General features: G+C 48.8%; 2 protein-coding genes across 2 annotated transcripts in view; both read right to left on the bottom strand.

The window, feature by feature from the left end:
• The window catches only part of LOC146353120 (retinol dehydrogenase 8-like), a 36,038-nt gene extending 25,531 nt beyond the window's left edge, over positions 1–10,507 (bottom strand). Inside the window, exon 1 of the mRNA XM_084835722.1 lies at positions 10,329–10,507. The gene's annotated coding sequence lies outside the window, so the exon portion shown is untranslated. The remainder of the gene's footprint in view (positions 1–10,328) is intronic.
• A 4,460-nt stretch (positions 10,508–14,967) lies between these two features.
• LOC146353121 (venom factor-like) overlaps positions 14,968–16,226 on the bottom strand; it is a 105,250-nt gene continuing 103,991 nt past the window's right edge. The window contains exon 34 of the mRNA XM_084829699.1: positions 14,968–16,130. Coding sequence (XP_084685825.1) covers positions 15,989–16,130 — 142 coding nt within the window. The 3' untranslated portion in view covers positions 14,968–15,988. The remainder of the gene's footprint in view (positions 16,131–16,226) is intronic.

A 16,226-nucleotide genomic window follows, 5' to 3' on the forward strand; every position in this document is an offset into this window, starting at 1 on the left:
CAACCAGAAGTACAAGGGATAAAACCAACAACAATGCTAAAAGGACTAAGATGACAAGGTCTTTAAAAGCCTGGGATAACAAAAAGGTGCCAAGAGGACAGTAAAATGGGCACCAGGCAAGCTTCCCTATCATTCCCTAGCAGGAGGGCGGGGGCACCACCAAAAAGGCCTTCTCCCTCAAGGCCACCTTCCGAACTTCAGATTGAGGGGGTACTGGGGAATGAGCTTTGTAGATCAGGGGTCCCCAACCTCCGGGCCGCAGACCAGTACTGGGCCATGGCCTGTTAGGGACCAGGCCACAGCAGGGGTGTGGGAACCCTCCTTACCTTGGGACCGCGGGGGGGGGGGGGGCGATCCCCCCCCCGGAATCCTCGCTGGCCCTGGCCGGCTCCGCTCTGAGTCCGTGGAGCTGCCGGCCGGCTCCAGCCGCTGGTGGACTTCCGGCAGCCAGCTCCGCAGACTCAGAGCAGAGCCGGCCAGAATTCGGGGGGGGGGGTGGATCGCCTCCCCGCCGCGGATCCGAGGTATGGGGGGTTCCCACACCCCTGCTGCGGCCCGGTCCCATCCCCCAAGCAGTCCGTGGAAAAATTGTTTTCCACAGGACCAGTCCCTGGGCCCAAAAAGGTTGGGGACCGCTGCTGTAGATGACGTTAAGTCACATATATTTACATTATGTAAATATATATATCACCGTGCAGTATCGGAAGAGATGCCTCTCAAACAATGTGCTTTATATCTTTAGGCTGCAATCCTTAACTGGGAGAAAGCCCCATTGAACACAGTAGAACTTGCATCTGAGTTAAAATACATAGGATTGGGGCTGTCTGCCAAGTCTATCTTCACCAGGCAGGCACAACTCTTGGCCCAAAGCTGTGAACTGATGCTGTAGCCATAACTATCCCTTGCTCCAATTTGCCAAACACAGCAGCCCTAACAGGGCATTCGGGGACACCCAATAGACTCACCTCCCACCCCTGATGAGTTGTGGATTGTCAAGAGCTCCTTGGAGGCCTTTCTCAGTCTAATCCAGTAGCCAAGTCCAGACACAGACAAAGGGATTCCTTTCAAAGCTTTATTCTTCTTTTACAACTTAACAACTATACCGTTTGCAACTAGATCTGAGCAGCACAGTACCTATGCCCTAAGTTGGAACAGTTGGTCCCCGTTTGAAAGGGAATTACTGGCAGACCCCTGAATTTAAGGACTAGGGTGAGTCCCTCCCCTTTTCCCTTGGATCCTCTGGGCGCAGCCGTTGTTTGTGCGCCAACCTGGCACTACGCCTCCTTTCCGCGCCCTCCATCTGGCGCCGCTCTCTGTGTCTGCGTCACGCATCCACCAAGTCTGCTATCCGCGCTCGGTCACTCCCTGGACTACTATCTAAGCTAGGAATGCTGGTGGGAGGAATCTCCGTCAGCTGTTGGTCAGCTATCCCAGGAGCGACTGCTCTTCCTGAGAATCAGAACTACTCTGGGATTCTATGGGCTCAGTGTCCACCCTGACATGTATGTAGAATCAAAGTACACCAGCTTCCTTCCTACTTCATTCTTTAAACCTAACCACTAGACTCCCCCTCTACCTATGAGCCCCTCCTTTTCTCCTTCTCAGTGGAAATCAGATTAGCTCAACATTATTTCAAAGAGCCTCTTCTGCCAGGCCACCATATAATCTACTTGCAATGGGACACATTGCTCTCACTAAGATAGCCCCTTCTCTAATCCACATGTTAGAACAGAGACACATGCAGGTCTGAGCTAGACCAAATACAGCGTTGGGCCCTCCTTGGAGCCTGCAGCTCACTCAATCCTCCTTTGCCAACCTTACAAAGGGCATTTTCCCACCACTTTTTCTCTCCCCCTCCTTTCGGTGCAGATTTTGAACTGGGCCCACTAATACCGTGTTTGAGCATTACCTTCCTATCGGGAGATAAGAGGGCTATTTTTACCTATATAGTATATGCAGTGGCAGAGTTCCACGGCCCAGAAGGCTCCTGTGACTTGTTCAAGTCCCCTGGGAGAATTTGAGACAAAGCTGAGATGTATCTGCACTAGTTTTCCACTGCAGTTCATGTCGGTGCTGGATGGAAGCATCCCCAATGCACTTTACCTGCACTGGCAACAAAGAGGAATCGTGGTGTGATATTACCACACTGACAGGTTACCCTGCTGTGTCGACCTTCAGCGTTACAGAAGAATGTGTGGAAAGAAATCCAACAAATCGAGAAAAGGACTAGTTCCTTACCACACAGCCTGGTTCAACGGGTGAGGTTTGCTGGATAGGAGAAGTCTACCCAAATAACACTGCGGTCTTTTCCAGTTTAGCAGAGGTACTATATAGGCATATGAAGTTGCCTTACACAGAGTCAGACCACATGAAGTTGCCTTACACAGAGATGTCAGGGGGTTTGAAACTGGGACCTTTCACAAGGAAAGCATGCGTTCTTCCACTGCGTCATGGTCTCTTGAAACTCCTGTTTCAGCCCACATGTGCTTATTCCTCAGGATATCTATATATCTCTTGCCAACCCCCTATTCTGTATATTCTGTATATTGAGGGCATTTCTACACGAGGCTTTTATTGTGCACTCGTGATTGGTCACTCACAGTTTTTTGTGGATCCTTTATACGGGGTTGTCAACCTCTAGGGCCCCTCCCATGTTTCCCTGCCATTTTTTTTGTTCAGTCATTCAGTCGTGTCCGACTCTTCGTGACTCCATGGACCACAGCACGCCAGGCCTTCCTGTCCTCCGCTCTCTCCCGGAGTGTGCTCAAGTTCATATTCATTGCATCCGTGATGCTATCTAGCCATCTCATCCTCTGTCGTCCCCTTCTCCTTTTGCCTTCAATCTTTCCCAGCATCAGGGTCTTTTCCAGGGAGTTTTCTCTTCGCATTAGGTGGCCAAAATATTTGAGCTTCAGCTTCAGTATCTGTCCTTCCAATGAGCACTCAGGGTTGATTTCCTTTAGGATTGACTGATTTGACCTCCTTGCTGCCACGGGGACTCGTAAGAGTCTTCTCCAGCACCACAGTTCGAAAGCATCAATTCTTCGGCGCTCAGCCTTCCTTATAGTCCAGCTCTCACAGCCATACGTTACCACTGGGAAAACCATAGCTTTGATTAGATGGACCTTTGTCGGCAAGGTGATGTCTCTGCTTCTTACTATGCTGTCTAGGTTTGCCATAGCTTTCCTCCCAAGGAGCAAGCGTTCCATGGGGTTTTCTTGGCAAGAATACTGGAGTGGGTTGCCATTTCCTTCTCCAGTGGACCACATTTTGTCAGAACTCTCCGCCATGACCTGTCCGTCTTGGGTGACCCTGCACGGCATAGCTTATGGCTTCACTGAGTTATGCAAGCCCCTTCGCCACAACAAGGCAGTGATCCATGAAGGGGTTCCTTGCCATTACAGCAGTGTAAATCTCAGTCCCACAAGGAATCTGGAAGCAGAAGCCCCAGTAAGGGTGCGAGATTTTAACCTCGTGTGGAGAAGCTCTGAGTATCTAGATCTACAACAAACTATGTAATGGGTGTATGTGCTACTTATGCAGCATATTAATGGCAAAAATTCCTTGGCTGAAAGTAAAAATGGCTGTGTGGGGGGCAGACAGAACTGTTTTACCTATTCTAATAGCACCGCTATCCTTATGAAATGTAAGGAAGAGTAACCATAACACACATTTTTTTTAAAATAAACAAACACTATTTCCCCCCAATTTAATATTAAATTAGGAGCAGAGGCCTTTGAACCTTCCTGAGGGAGTCCATCATTTCCTGCCAAGGATTGTGGGGCCTGTAGTCAATCCCCATGATATGGTGGGAAATTATGTGAGGAACATGTAATCTGGTGCTGAGGAGAAGCCCCACAGCCACATGTTACTCTCTTTCCCCAAGATAAGGATTTCCCCCGCCCCTTGGGGAAGTGGGAAGGACAGAGATGGACAGCAGAGGAGCACGAGATGCTTGGGGAAATGGGGGGAATTAGACGTCCTGATTGTTCAAGTCAATACAGTTAAAAAACTTACCAAGGTACAAAGGTAGCCCAACATAAGGCACAATGCTGTACTTCAGTTTGGAAATTATTAGGACATAGGTCAGGTATGCAGAACCTCAGGTCCAGGGTCTGAATTTGGCCCTCCTGGGCCCCACCCCCTTTCCCCAACTACCTATCATTTGGTGTTCTCCCAGCTTTTGTGTGGTTTTTCCCCATTCTTGAAATATGAAAGGCCTCTCCTAAGGCTTAGTGACTGGCAACAAGAGCTTGAAGCCACAATATGCTGGTATGTTTGCCCACGCCCCTTTTGCCTTCAGCCACACACTGGAATGTGGCCCCTGAAAGCTTCTCCAAAATGGAATGTAGCCCTCGGACTGAAAGAGGTTCTGCACCCCTGGCATAGATGATGGTGGCTGTTTTTGTTTTTAACAGCCCTACACCTGTGCCATTGACCAACAGAAACGGAGCAGGCTAAACTTTCCCTGCCATTTTATCTCAGTTTAGCCAGGCAAAGCTTCACTACTTAAGTTTTTTTTTCATATCAGGCTACTGCTACAGACAGAGAAACAAGGTCAGGAAAGAAAAGATGGCAATCGTAAGAAGTTCAGATTCCTGAACAGGCTACCATAACAGAATTAGAAAGAACTTCCCCTCCCACATCAGAATGACTAGCACACTTTGAGGAATGTGTTTTGCTTGCCATTTGGCATATAGCTTGGCTTACTAAGGCGGTGTGTTTCTTGGGAGTTGGAAGGATCAGGGATATGAGGTTTTGTTTCTACTCACAGATTAAAGTGTGGAGTGTTAGGGCAGCGATCTTCGCTATTTTTTAAGCAGGAGCTACTTCGGCCCCAGGAACTGCCACTGAAGCCACTTAATGGCCTTTCCCGGGCTGGGGGTGCTCCTCTTTCTCCCCAGCAAGACCCCATCAGTCAGTCCCCATGAAGGCAAACTGTAACAGGCTTACTTGGGCCTTGGATTGGGATAGATTTTTTTCTCGTCACTGAGAGTGCTCTGCTCTGCTCAGTGCTGCAAAAGCTCCCAGAACAAGTCCATGCTGAGCTCTCGCTCTCTCTCTCTCTCTCTCTCTCTCACCCACACATTTCATTTCCCCTCCACCTCCAGCACCTGTGCAGCATACCTCTGCAGCTAGCCAATCACATTGCTCTTTGCCTCTTGTGCTCCACCCACACCACAGTTCATTGGCTGATTGCTCTTGCGGTCTCCCCTCAGCTACCTTACAGCTGATGAGCAGCAGGTCTCCTGACTCCCCAGCCCAAAGCCTCCTCTGGTAGCCCAGATCACAGCAGCCAGCTACAGCAAAGAACAAAGCAAAGCTAGAGAGCCCCTGCTGAGAATGAGCAGCTCCTGAAAAAAGAAAGAACGAGCGAGAGAGGCAGAGAGGCACACTTGAGGTGATTGGGAGCCACCATCGGCCCTCGGGCCTTGCAGTAGGGATGTCAGAGAATTCCGCGACGGATCTCGGTGAGGCTGAATGCCAGTGCATTGGGCCCCCCGAAATCCATCGCGGAACGAAGCCCCCGCCCCTCCAACCCATGAAAGTCGGGCAGGACGAAGCCCCCGCCCGCCCATCCCACGAAAGCCACGCGAAACAGAGCACTCACCTGCTCCCGTCCTCGCCGACTTGTGAATGGCGGCCACCCTGCAGCCGCCATTTGCTTCTTCTTCATATTTGTGATAGGCTACATAAATACTTACGTAGCCTATCATGGCAGGCTAAAAAAACAACGCATACGCAAATGGCAGCGGCTACGGCGGCCGCCATTTGCGTTCTGTATTTTTCGCCGTTTTAGCCTACGTAAATATTTACATAGGCTATTACGGCGAAAAAAAGGGGAACGCAAATGGTGCCCACTATGCCATTTGCGTTCCCCTTTATTTCCCCGTAATAGCCTACGTAAATATTTACGTAGGCTAAAACGGCGAAAAATACAGAACGCAAATGGTGGCTGCCGTAGCCGCCGCCATTTGCGTACGCGTTGTTTTTTAAAGCCTGCCGTGATAGGCTATGTAAATACTTACGTAGCCTATCACGGCTAAATACAGGGATGCAAGTGGCGGCAGCTATGGCCGCCGCCATTTGCGTCCCTGCTGCCCAGCGGCCGGATGTCTGGCCGTGGGCGGAGCTGGCTGGCGGCTCCACGGAAATGCCGTGGAGCAGAGCCGGCTGGGCAGGATTCCGGGGGGAGGGGTGACCGGATCACCTCCCCCCCCATCGAGGATTCCGGGGGGAGGGACGGAGCACCTCCCCCCGCCGCGAAAAATTCCGCAAAACTTTAAGTGACTTTCGTACATCCCTACCTTGCAGTGAAGAACACTGTTTAGTGGTTTCCAAAATTCCTGTGAACTCAGGCAGAGCTAGACCACCTTTCCATGTGTTTACACAGGCCACACTTAGGAGTAAGGAAAGGGATAGGTCTTTCCCCCCAAATAAGCTTTGGTCCATCTTAAACAACACACTCAAACTACAAACAAGCCATCTCTTAACATCATGTGTGGGCAAATGTTTCATATTGTCACAACCTCAAGTCACCCTCAAGTGTGCTGCCTACAAGTCAACGATTGCCAGAATTCCTACATATGGATAAAAACTGGGGATGTGACCCCAAAACACCGCTGTGAGATAGTATCCTATGGGATGTCCTAACGTCATGTCTGATCCAATGCTTTCTTTTTGTGCAAGTCACTCTCAACACCACGCCAAGCTTTGCCAATATATGTATAAATTAATGCATTGGTGGCATAAGGGTTGGACCACCCCAGATCATCCACCCACATGACCTGGACATTAAGGGTGCTTCCAGAGAGGCCCTACCTAGCATTAACAATCAAAAAGCATTATTGTAGCTGTTATGTCTTTTCTTCCTTAATAGATTCTCCATGATAAGAAAAAAACATGGACGAAATAATGGGAGGGTACAAGTGAAAGACAACACTGTCAGGACTCCTCCTAAAATTCTATGAACAAGGCAGGGTGATGGCGCTATACAAGCCTCATCTGGGACCAAGGTTGTATCCAATCCAAAGACTCACTTCTGCACAATTCATGTTAACTTGCCATGCCTCCAGGCCTACATTTAGGAATAAGGAACTGGGGGATTTGCATCACAAAATAAGACCTGGGCCATCCTAAATCATACATGCTTGTCACTAGACTATTTCCCAATATTATGCCTGGACAAAGATTATCTGCACAAGATGCTGATGTGTGTGATGCCCCTGTGAGGGTTATGCACCCAATATATGTATGAATTAGGAATTTTGTGACCAGAAATTAGTTTCTAGTCATCCCAAACTAATTGCCCCCCCCCCACCAGAAGATTGTTCCCCAAGACATGCTCCAGCACAGGGGGGGGCAACCTGTAGCCTTCCAGATGTTTTGGCCCACAACTCCCACAACACCATTGGCCATACTGGCAGGGAAAGATGGGATTTGCAGTCCAACACATCTGGAGGGCACCAAGTTGGGGGAGACTGCACTAAGCCAAACACTGTCAATGGTCTATTGCCCAGTGGCTACTTCACTGCCATCTTATCACTACTGTTTTACCGTGATCATTTATTTTGTATTTTTATAAACAATTTTTACTGATTTCTTAACTTATGATTGGAAACAATCTTTTAATTTCAAGAAATTCACAAGGTGGAGTTTGAATACCCTAAATGAACATTTTAAAACACTTTGGATCAGATGAAGCTGGAGCATCTTGAAGGACATGGTGGAATGTAATTTGGGGTAGAGTGGGGAAGCTAGCCCAGAGTTTATTTTGGGGTACAAAACATCCAGTTCCTTATTTGTGGAACACAGGAAAATAAATTATAATTGGTGTGGGAGCATCATGAGAATTCTTTGCAAAAAAATGAAGTCTTGAGTGAGAAACTACCTTGGCCATCTCATAAGGGACAATCTTCTACTCATGGGTGCGCATGATTTGGGGGTGGCCTGGCCTGATTTCAGGGTGTAAAACTGCCAGTGCCTAATGCAGAAATATATTGGCAAGGAATATATTTGGAGAAGGATTATGCTATAGAGACAGAGGGATTTGTGTCGTCCAGCCTCCCCACCCCGTGCTCCGAGGTCCCATGGCTAGAGAGCCGATAAGCAGTGTGGTGGGAGTGCGGACATCTGCTCCTCACCGCTCCTCCTGCCCTGCAGTGGATGGGCAGTTGCCTCCAAGATCCGAGGCAGCTCATCCCACCCCCAGGATTGCTCTCTTAACGTAGTTCTAATCTATTCAGACAATAATTACAAGTTTACTGATTGAGTTTACTTTAAAAAGTTTTAAAATATGATAATTTTATAAGCAAACAAAGGGAGCAATCCTATGGCTGCTAGACGGCCATAGGATATGCTGTTTTCTGGGAACCAACTTCGGAACCCGAGCTCCGAGGTCGGTTCCTGGAAAACCAACCTCCCCCCACTTCTGTGCTGCTTTGTAGGCTGTGCAGAACAGCCCCATCCTCCCACTAGCAAGAGGAGTGCAGAGGGGCTGGAAAGGGGCGTGGCTGGGGGCGTTCCAGGGCAAGGAGATCGTAGCTGCCTGTACGACACATCCAATGTGTCCTACAGCAGCCTCCTTCCCCGCTCTGTGCTCCTGCAGCTAGACAGCTGCAATCAGCTGTCTAGCAAATAAAGCAACATGGGAGAAGCACGGAGGGAATGATCCCCTCCATGCTTCTCCTGCTCTGCTCTGGATAGGCGGTTGCCCCCGAGTTCGGAGGTGGCCGCCTATCTAGATAGGATTGCTTCCTTAAATAACTTTAGGAACAGAAAGGCTGCTTTATGTTCCTAAAGCAGCCCTCCCTAACCTGGTGCCCTCCGGATGTTTTGGACTACAGTGCCCAGCATTCCTGACCATTGGCCATGCTGCCTGAGGCTGATGGGAGCTGAAGTCCAAAATATCTAGAGGGCATCAGATTTGGGGAAGGCTGCTTAACACAACAAAGTGGTTTTAGATCTGTGAAGACTGCTAAAAAAAATAAGTATTGCTTATTTTTCAATTTTTCCAAAATTTCCAATTTTCCAGAAAAAACGGTTCCTTTCCATGGCCCCAAAATTTCCAGAAATTTTACATCTTTAGGCTCGTTTCACCATACTTGAGAGCTACTTGCACAAAACAAAGTTATGGGTTGGAGAAAATGCCAGAGCATCTCAAAAAGCTCAGTATCCTGGCCTTGGGTATGTCACTTGCAATGACCCAATGTATATCAGGGGTTGTTAACCAATAGTTCCCTGCTTATAGGCACCTGGGCTTTCACCGGTATGGTGTGTCATTTGGGGTGGCCCAAGGCTTAAGTGGGATACCCCATTTTCTGTACCGCATTATCAGTATCCATTTATACATATACTGGCAAAATTTGGCATGGCATAGAACGTTCAGCAAGGCCCTGCACTAAAATGAAGCAATGGCAGGACATGATGCTACAGCATCTCATAGGTGTGATTGTGACATCTGGGGTGAGTCAAAGCCCATTGTGGATACATACCCCCAGTTCATTCATACTTCTAATGCCATTAACTACATGGGACAGCGTGCTTGAGAGTGACTTGAGCCGAAAAGAAGCTTTTGGCCAGACAAAATGCTAAGCCGCCTTTAGGATGCAATTTCCCTGTGGACTGAGTGCCCTCCGGGGATGGCCCAAGCCTACTTGGGGTGTCAAACACCCAGTTCCTTATTGTTAAATGTGGCCTGGAAATGCAACGTTAAAGCGTGCTGCAGAAAAGCACCACGATGGGCTGCAGCGCCTCTCAAAGAGCACAGCCTGCCCGTCATGGAGATGTATGACAGAGGGCAGTCCAAAGCTTGTTTCGGGGCGCAGAAACTGCCGTTCCTTATTCTGGCGACTCATGCAGCTCTGTGGCGAATGAGGAGCTGGGACCTCCCCGAGGGCAGTAGTGCTTTCAACAGCTACAGGTTCTCTTCTCCAGGCCCGGGGAAGAGGCGCCTGCGACAGCCGGGGGGCGCCCCGCCGGTGGCGACCTCCTCACACGCCACGCGGCCGCCTCCTCCGCCCCGCCCATGCGCGCCAGACGGCGGGCGATTACTGGCCACGTCCTGGGGCGATTGCAGGGTGTCCCCGCGGCACAGAAGAGGCCGAGGGAAGCACCCTCCACGCCGGGGGTCACCCCGGAGGAGCTCCACGCTGGGCAGCGGAGGCCGCAGCCGCGGGCCCCTCTCCGTCTCCCCCACACGCAACGGCCCGGAACCACGGCCGAAGCGCTCCCCGCTCGCGCCTCCGGGCGGGGGCAGCGGCAGCGGCGCTCGGCTGGTGCCCCCCTCGCCGAGGCCATACCACCCGCCCGCCCTCTCGGGGACCTACCTCGCGAGCCCGCGGGCTCTCGCACCGCTCTCTACGAAGCCACCAGCCCACGAGGAGCGGGACACGAGCCCTGGCGTTCCCCGAGGGGATTCCGGCGCCCGCCTGCCCAACAGCGCGGCGTCAGGCAGACTGGCCGGCCGCGCCAAGCCGGCCTCTCGCCTCCTCGCCGCTCCAGCGCCGGAATCAGCCCCTCCTCCCCGTCCCGCATTCACTCTCCGCCGGGCGAAGGACCAGCGAGCCCGCCCCAGCCCGGAGGACGCCGGGCGTTGTAGTCCTGCCCTGCGCGGGCCGCCTTCACCCCATGGCCCTGCCTTCCCAGGGCTGGGAAAGGGAAGGCACGGCCCATTAGGTTCTCATGCCGGCGAAAGGCCGGAGGGTGGCTTAAAAAGGCTAGAGGACTTCATCGACGAGGGGAGGATTGTGAGCCCATGAAAGCTAGATGGAGCCTCCACGCTCAAAGGCAGTGTATCGCTGCGACCACCAGCTACGGGGGGCGGGGGTGACTGCCTTCACGCCTTGCTTGTGAGCTTCTTGGAGCTATGTGGCTGGCCACTGTGCCAACTAGGAGTCTTCTTGGCTGCCTCGACTGCATTCTTAGCTTCTTTCTTCTGGATTCTAAGCTTAGCCAAATGGATCAGGGATTCCAGGTGGGCTCACATTAGCCACTCAGTATTCCAGGGTTCCCCAACGTGCCCACGATGTTCTCGACTCCCTCCCTCTCCCCTTCAAAGCATTTTTTTTTAAACCTTGGGGGAAAAGTTAGGCAGTCTTCTTTCTCTCCCTTTCTAGCCTTGCTCTTGCCCCCTGCCTCTTTGCCTCGCTATTTCCCCCCAACACACACACACACACTTTAGCGCACTGTTTCTCCCCTTCATAGCCTCTAGCCTTGTTCTCTCTACCCCTTTGCCTTGCTGTGTCCCCCTTTCTCCCAGCCTCTAGCTTTGCTACTTCTCTCCCCACCTCTTTACCTAGTTCTTTCTCCCACCTCTAGCCTTGCTCGTTCCCTCCTCCCTGCCTCGCTATTTCCTCCTCCCTTCTAGCCTCATTATTTCTCCCCCTCCCCTCCCCTCCCCTCCCCTCCCCTCAACCTCTTTAGCTCACTTTTGACAAGCCAGGCCCCCACAGCAGCCATTATGTGTCTAGCCACATCCTCCGTGGGAGCCATTTTGTGTTGGTGCGCACAGCATTTTCTCAAATTTCCAAATGTGCCCATGGGTCCAAAAAGGTTGAGGACTCCTGCAGTGCACAACCACTCTTAGGTCCTCTGAAAAGTTGCCACCATTCCCACTCCCCCAGGCAGGGCTCCTATGTCTTTTAACAAGTGTGTGGCAGGCAAGAATTCAACAGGGGCAGCTGTCCACAGCACTGTATCACCACCAGCACAGCAGAATATGGCTTTCTTGCCCTCAAGCATTAATACCATATTCACAATGTGCGCGCGTGCGCGCACATGCATGCATGCGGTGATAGTGCTGGGGGAAGGGAATTGATTATGAGCTGAAGTTTCTTTTCTCTGCCTGCCTCTGCTTTAATACTATCTGATTATACATTTTGAATGACAGAGAGAGAGACACACATCTGAAAAGAAACATCACCTATCAAATATGTTTATCTAGCTTGAAAAAAATAGAAAGTCCAGAGCAACTTTGGAGGCCATTAAAGTTTCATGCTCTTTTAAGCCCACTTCGGCTTGAGGGTCCTTTGAATGTGCCCCCTCCCTTCCAAGGCTGCATAAACAACACCGCTGTTAATGGAAAGGAGCATGGCTACAATGCTGTTTCACCACAGGAAAGATGACTGAGCTTGTGGAGAGGTTGAAAGCACATCACAGACTCCTGGAAGTGAATGAGAGAAAAGCAACAAACAGAACTGAGGAGTCTCAGCAGAACTATGAAACACAGCTGGCTGTCTCTTATCCTGACCTAATCAAAGATGTGAAAACTGAGACCCTGAAGAGAACCCAGATCCCCGCCCTATCTGATTTTTAACACCTTCTGGGCCACTGTTGAAGGAATCAAGAGTTCTGTAGCTGTCTCTTGCACCATTGAATATGCTCCTCCCAGAATCAATTAGTGTTTTAGTTTCTTCCCTTTTGAGTAAGAAGTTAAGAAGATAAGATGACCCCTGCTGGATCAGGCAGAAATGAGGTGCTCTCAAAAGACAATGTACAGGTGCAGTGATTCCACCTTTCCCGCCTTAATGAACTTTCTGTGGTAAGAAAAAGTCAGAAGGAATGGGAAAAACACAGGAGGTTTACAAAGACAATGTCTGAACCCCACCCCAATAACATTCAGTGAATGAGGCAAGGCAGTTGCACAATAAACTTCATATGAGAGCACCTTAAAGCTCGCCAATCTAATGCCTTTTCAAAAGCTATCTAACCTCGAGCATTTCTACATGGGGCTTTCATCCCGCACTTTTAGCTTCAGCTTCTGGATTCTTTGCAGGATTAAGATCGGCTCCTTTACAAGTGCTTTTTTCTGCAGGGTTTCTTTCTCTGCCTTTCTGTATGTTTAATTATACAACCACTAGATGGCACTGTGGTATAGCAGAATTGCACAATTTCTGGGGACTCCACCACTTCTGAATAATAACACACTTTCCTTGTTAGGGGCGTGGGGGGAATACAATAATTCTTGGAAGCACAGGAGAGGATCTAGAGGATGATGACATCTTCCAAACTACTGTGAGTGAGCAATCACGAGCACACAATAAAAACCTCACATAGAAAGGCTCCTAGTGGCATCACCACATGGGCCTTCAATCCTAGCAACAAGGAACATTACTTCATTCCACAAGCACAGGAGAAGGAAGATAATTTATCACTTTAAGAGGAGATAATATATGCACATAGTATGAAAATGTCTGCATGGATCAAAATTCATGTCCTCTTTAATTGTCCATTCTAGCTGCCTATTCCCCAAATCATTATGGCAGCTAATGGAGAAGGTTTGGGAAATTTGAGGGATCATGTGAAGGGCTGCTAGCCAATCACTTCTAGGTTACAATAGGAAGAGATATATGTGCGGTTGGTTGCCTAGCAGCAATCTTTGCTGACTTGATTCCCTCCTTCCCCTTCTGAGGAGGATTCTTTCCATACTAACTCTTTTTAGTGCTGCTAAGGTGTTGCTTTTCCAGAATTAGCTGGAAGCAAAATTATAACTAGTACCACATGGCAATTAAAATAGTGCTATATTCCTCCATTACAGTCCCACAATGCAAGGCAAAATTGAGTAGTGCATTACTGACCTAAGAGCCTATTCAGAAGTACATCCCATTTGGAACACTGGGGCTTCCTTCCTACAAAGTGTATTTAAGATTACAGTCTCCAGTGGTCATTTGGTATGAGCAGCTCCTGCTTCCATGGGCTACTGGCACTATTGAAATGGGCCCTTTAAGCCTTTCCTGAACTATTTGGGGCCCCTTTAATTACTCATTTCCTCTATATTTGTGTCAGTCTCACCATTAACCCTGAACTCAGTGGAGTCTGGTGGCTCTGATGTCAGTGGGGCCGAATGTGCTCCAGGCTCCAGTCAGAACTCTAAAGAAGCTATGAGTTCTGATTGGAACCTGGAGTGGATACACCGCCTCACTGACATCAGAGCCACCAGACTCCACTGACTGGTTTTTTTTTCCTTATAAAGAAAACAGCAAGACTGGCTATAGGGCCACGTAGCAGTACATGGAAAGGGTAGCGCAATGTCATCCCATGAAGTGAATTGGTGGGAGATTCAGGACAGATAAAAGGAAGTAGTTCTTCACACAGCACATAGTTAAACTATGGAATTTGCTACCTCAAGATGTTGTGATGGACACCAATTTAAAAGGGAATTAGACAAACTAATGGAGGATGGCTATTAATAGCTCCTAGTCATGATGGCTATATGCTACTTCCAGTATCAGGGGCAGTATGCCCAGTGATGTGGGGTGGACATTTTTCCAGTGCTTTTTCTGCAGAAAATTTTCCATTTCATAAGTTCATTAATAAAAATGAATGTATGCCAATTGCTAATACAATATTAGGCAAGCTTGTCAGTTTCAACGTTGTAATTGATGTTTTTCAGTTGATTATGCTTATCAAATATGTGAGAGAATACGTATATGTCATTGAAATGCATATATGTCTCAGAGTGAAATGGAACTAATAGTGACAGCGAAACTGAAGGTGTCCCAACAACCTTAGTGGAAGAGAGCTGAACTCTGTTGAAATAGATGAGTGGCTGTCAGCATATCACGCACAGTTCTTTGGATTGCAAAATTAGGGTGCAATCCTATGCTGACTATCCAGCGCCAGGCGGGAGGAGAGCAGCAGTTCCACACTCCAGCAACCTTGCATTTCTGCTAAACAGGAGATTTTGCCTATCTAGCAGGGGTGCCTTGGAGGGAGAGGGCAGGAGGCTGCAGCAGCCATAGGAAATGGTGTAAGGGAGCCACCCTGGTCCCCCACCCCCCAGGAACACCCCCTTTTCACCATCTCTGCACTCCGTTTTCTGAGCGTGGAGAAGTAGCTGGCGAAGTTTTGTCCACGCCAGTGGGGAGGGGGAGGGGAGCGCAGTTTTCTGCTTGGACCCAGGAGACCGAACTATTCTGTGCCCCCCCAGACACTGTTTGGTGGGTATAAGATTGTCCTCCCTGTGTGCCAACAGTTTTCAGTACCTTTATTTTTTCTTAAATTTAAACAGTGTAAGGGAAGTACATGCCATTGTCCTTAAAGTTTTACAAATATTCCAGTGAAAATTTCTATATAATATAATGTTTAAATCACATTAATTTTCCCCCTCAAATATCTCATTTCAAATAGTTGTGGTGTATTGGGACAAAAAATTGGGAGTTTTGGTCCTCCGTACATTTTGGCCTACAAAACAATTTCCAAAGCAAACTGAACATTTTTTGATGCTAATGATCCCATGCAAATGACCCTAATTCAAAATTTTCCAGAAAACCCACATCACTGAATATTCCTCCTATACCACTTTTTGGGGGACTTAAGCAGAAAGGTGCTGTTATGTTCATGTCTTGTCTAGATGGACCCTTGGTCTGATCCAGCATGGCTCTTATGTTCTTTAATTGCAGGGTAAGCAACATAGAAAGGTGGAGCATCACCAACTTGGTGGCCAGGTGCCTCAATTGTGTTTTACACTGGAAAGAATGGCACTGCAATTCCACTGAAACTCAGCAAAATCACCACAAACCCAGTCTTTAGAAAGATGGGAGAGAAACACAGAAAACACTAGCTTAGAAAGGTTTGAGAGCAACATTGTATTCTTAGCAATAACCAAGTAAACAAATGGGCAACTCCAGAGAAAATGGACTAGTGTGGAAGCAACTTATGCTTTAGTTTAGATTGGTGATGGCTATGAGGCTACAGCAGCAGCCAGATAGTAAGAACTGGGAAGTGAAGCATGTGTGTTGCATCCTTTGATTTGAGCAAAAGGCTGCTAGTGGCTGACTCTGCTTTTTCAACTCCAATCAGCAGTATCCCCTGTATTATGCAGTTTGGGCCTCAGATCAATTTATGTAGTAGTTTGAGGAACTTTTCCTGGAAAGAAGCTCAATTTATTGTTGATCACGTAGGTGGTGGTTATCTATGAGAAGGAAGCATGTGTCTTAATCTTCCAGATGCTCCTCAGGAGATGGCAAAAAGAGGTGCCTCCTCCTTCCTAAGCTGTGCAGCCGGTTTCCTCCATGTGCTGGATGAAGTTCTGTAGATGCTGGCAGAACATTTGGGAATCGCTTTGCTGGCATTGTTGCGGGGTAGGCAACAGCTCAATCCAGGAGTTGCTAGTAAGCAGATAGGCCATTCTGAGAGACAGAGTGGGGAGAAATTAGGCTTTCTGTACATTAATCACTATAGAGATTGTTATGAGCTGTAATTTTATTGTACTACAGACCTACATT

The sequence above is a fragment of the Heloderma suspectum genome, chromosome 2 (assembly GCF_057233095.1).
Source record: "Heloderma suspectum isolate Gila_16-S chromosome 2, 16-S_ref, whole genome shotgun sequence".
Classification (NCBI taxonomy): Eukaryota; Metazoa; Chordata; class Lepidosauria; order Squamata; family Helodermatidae; genus Heloderma; species Heloderma suspectum.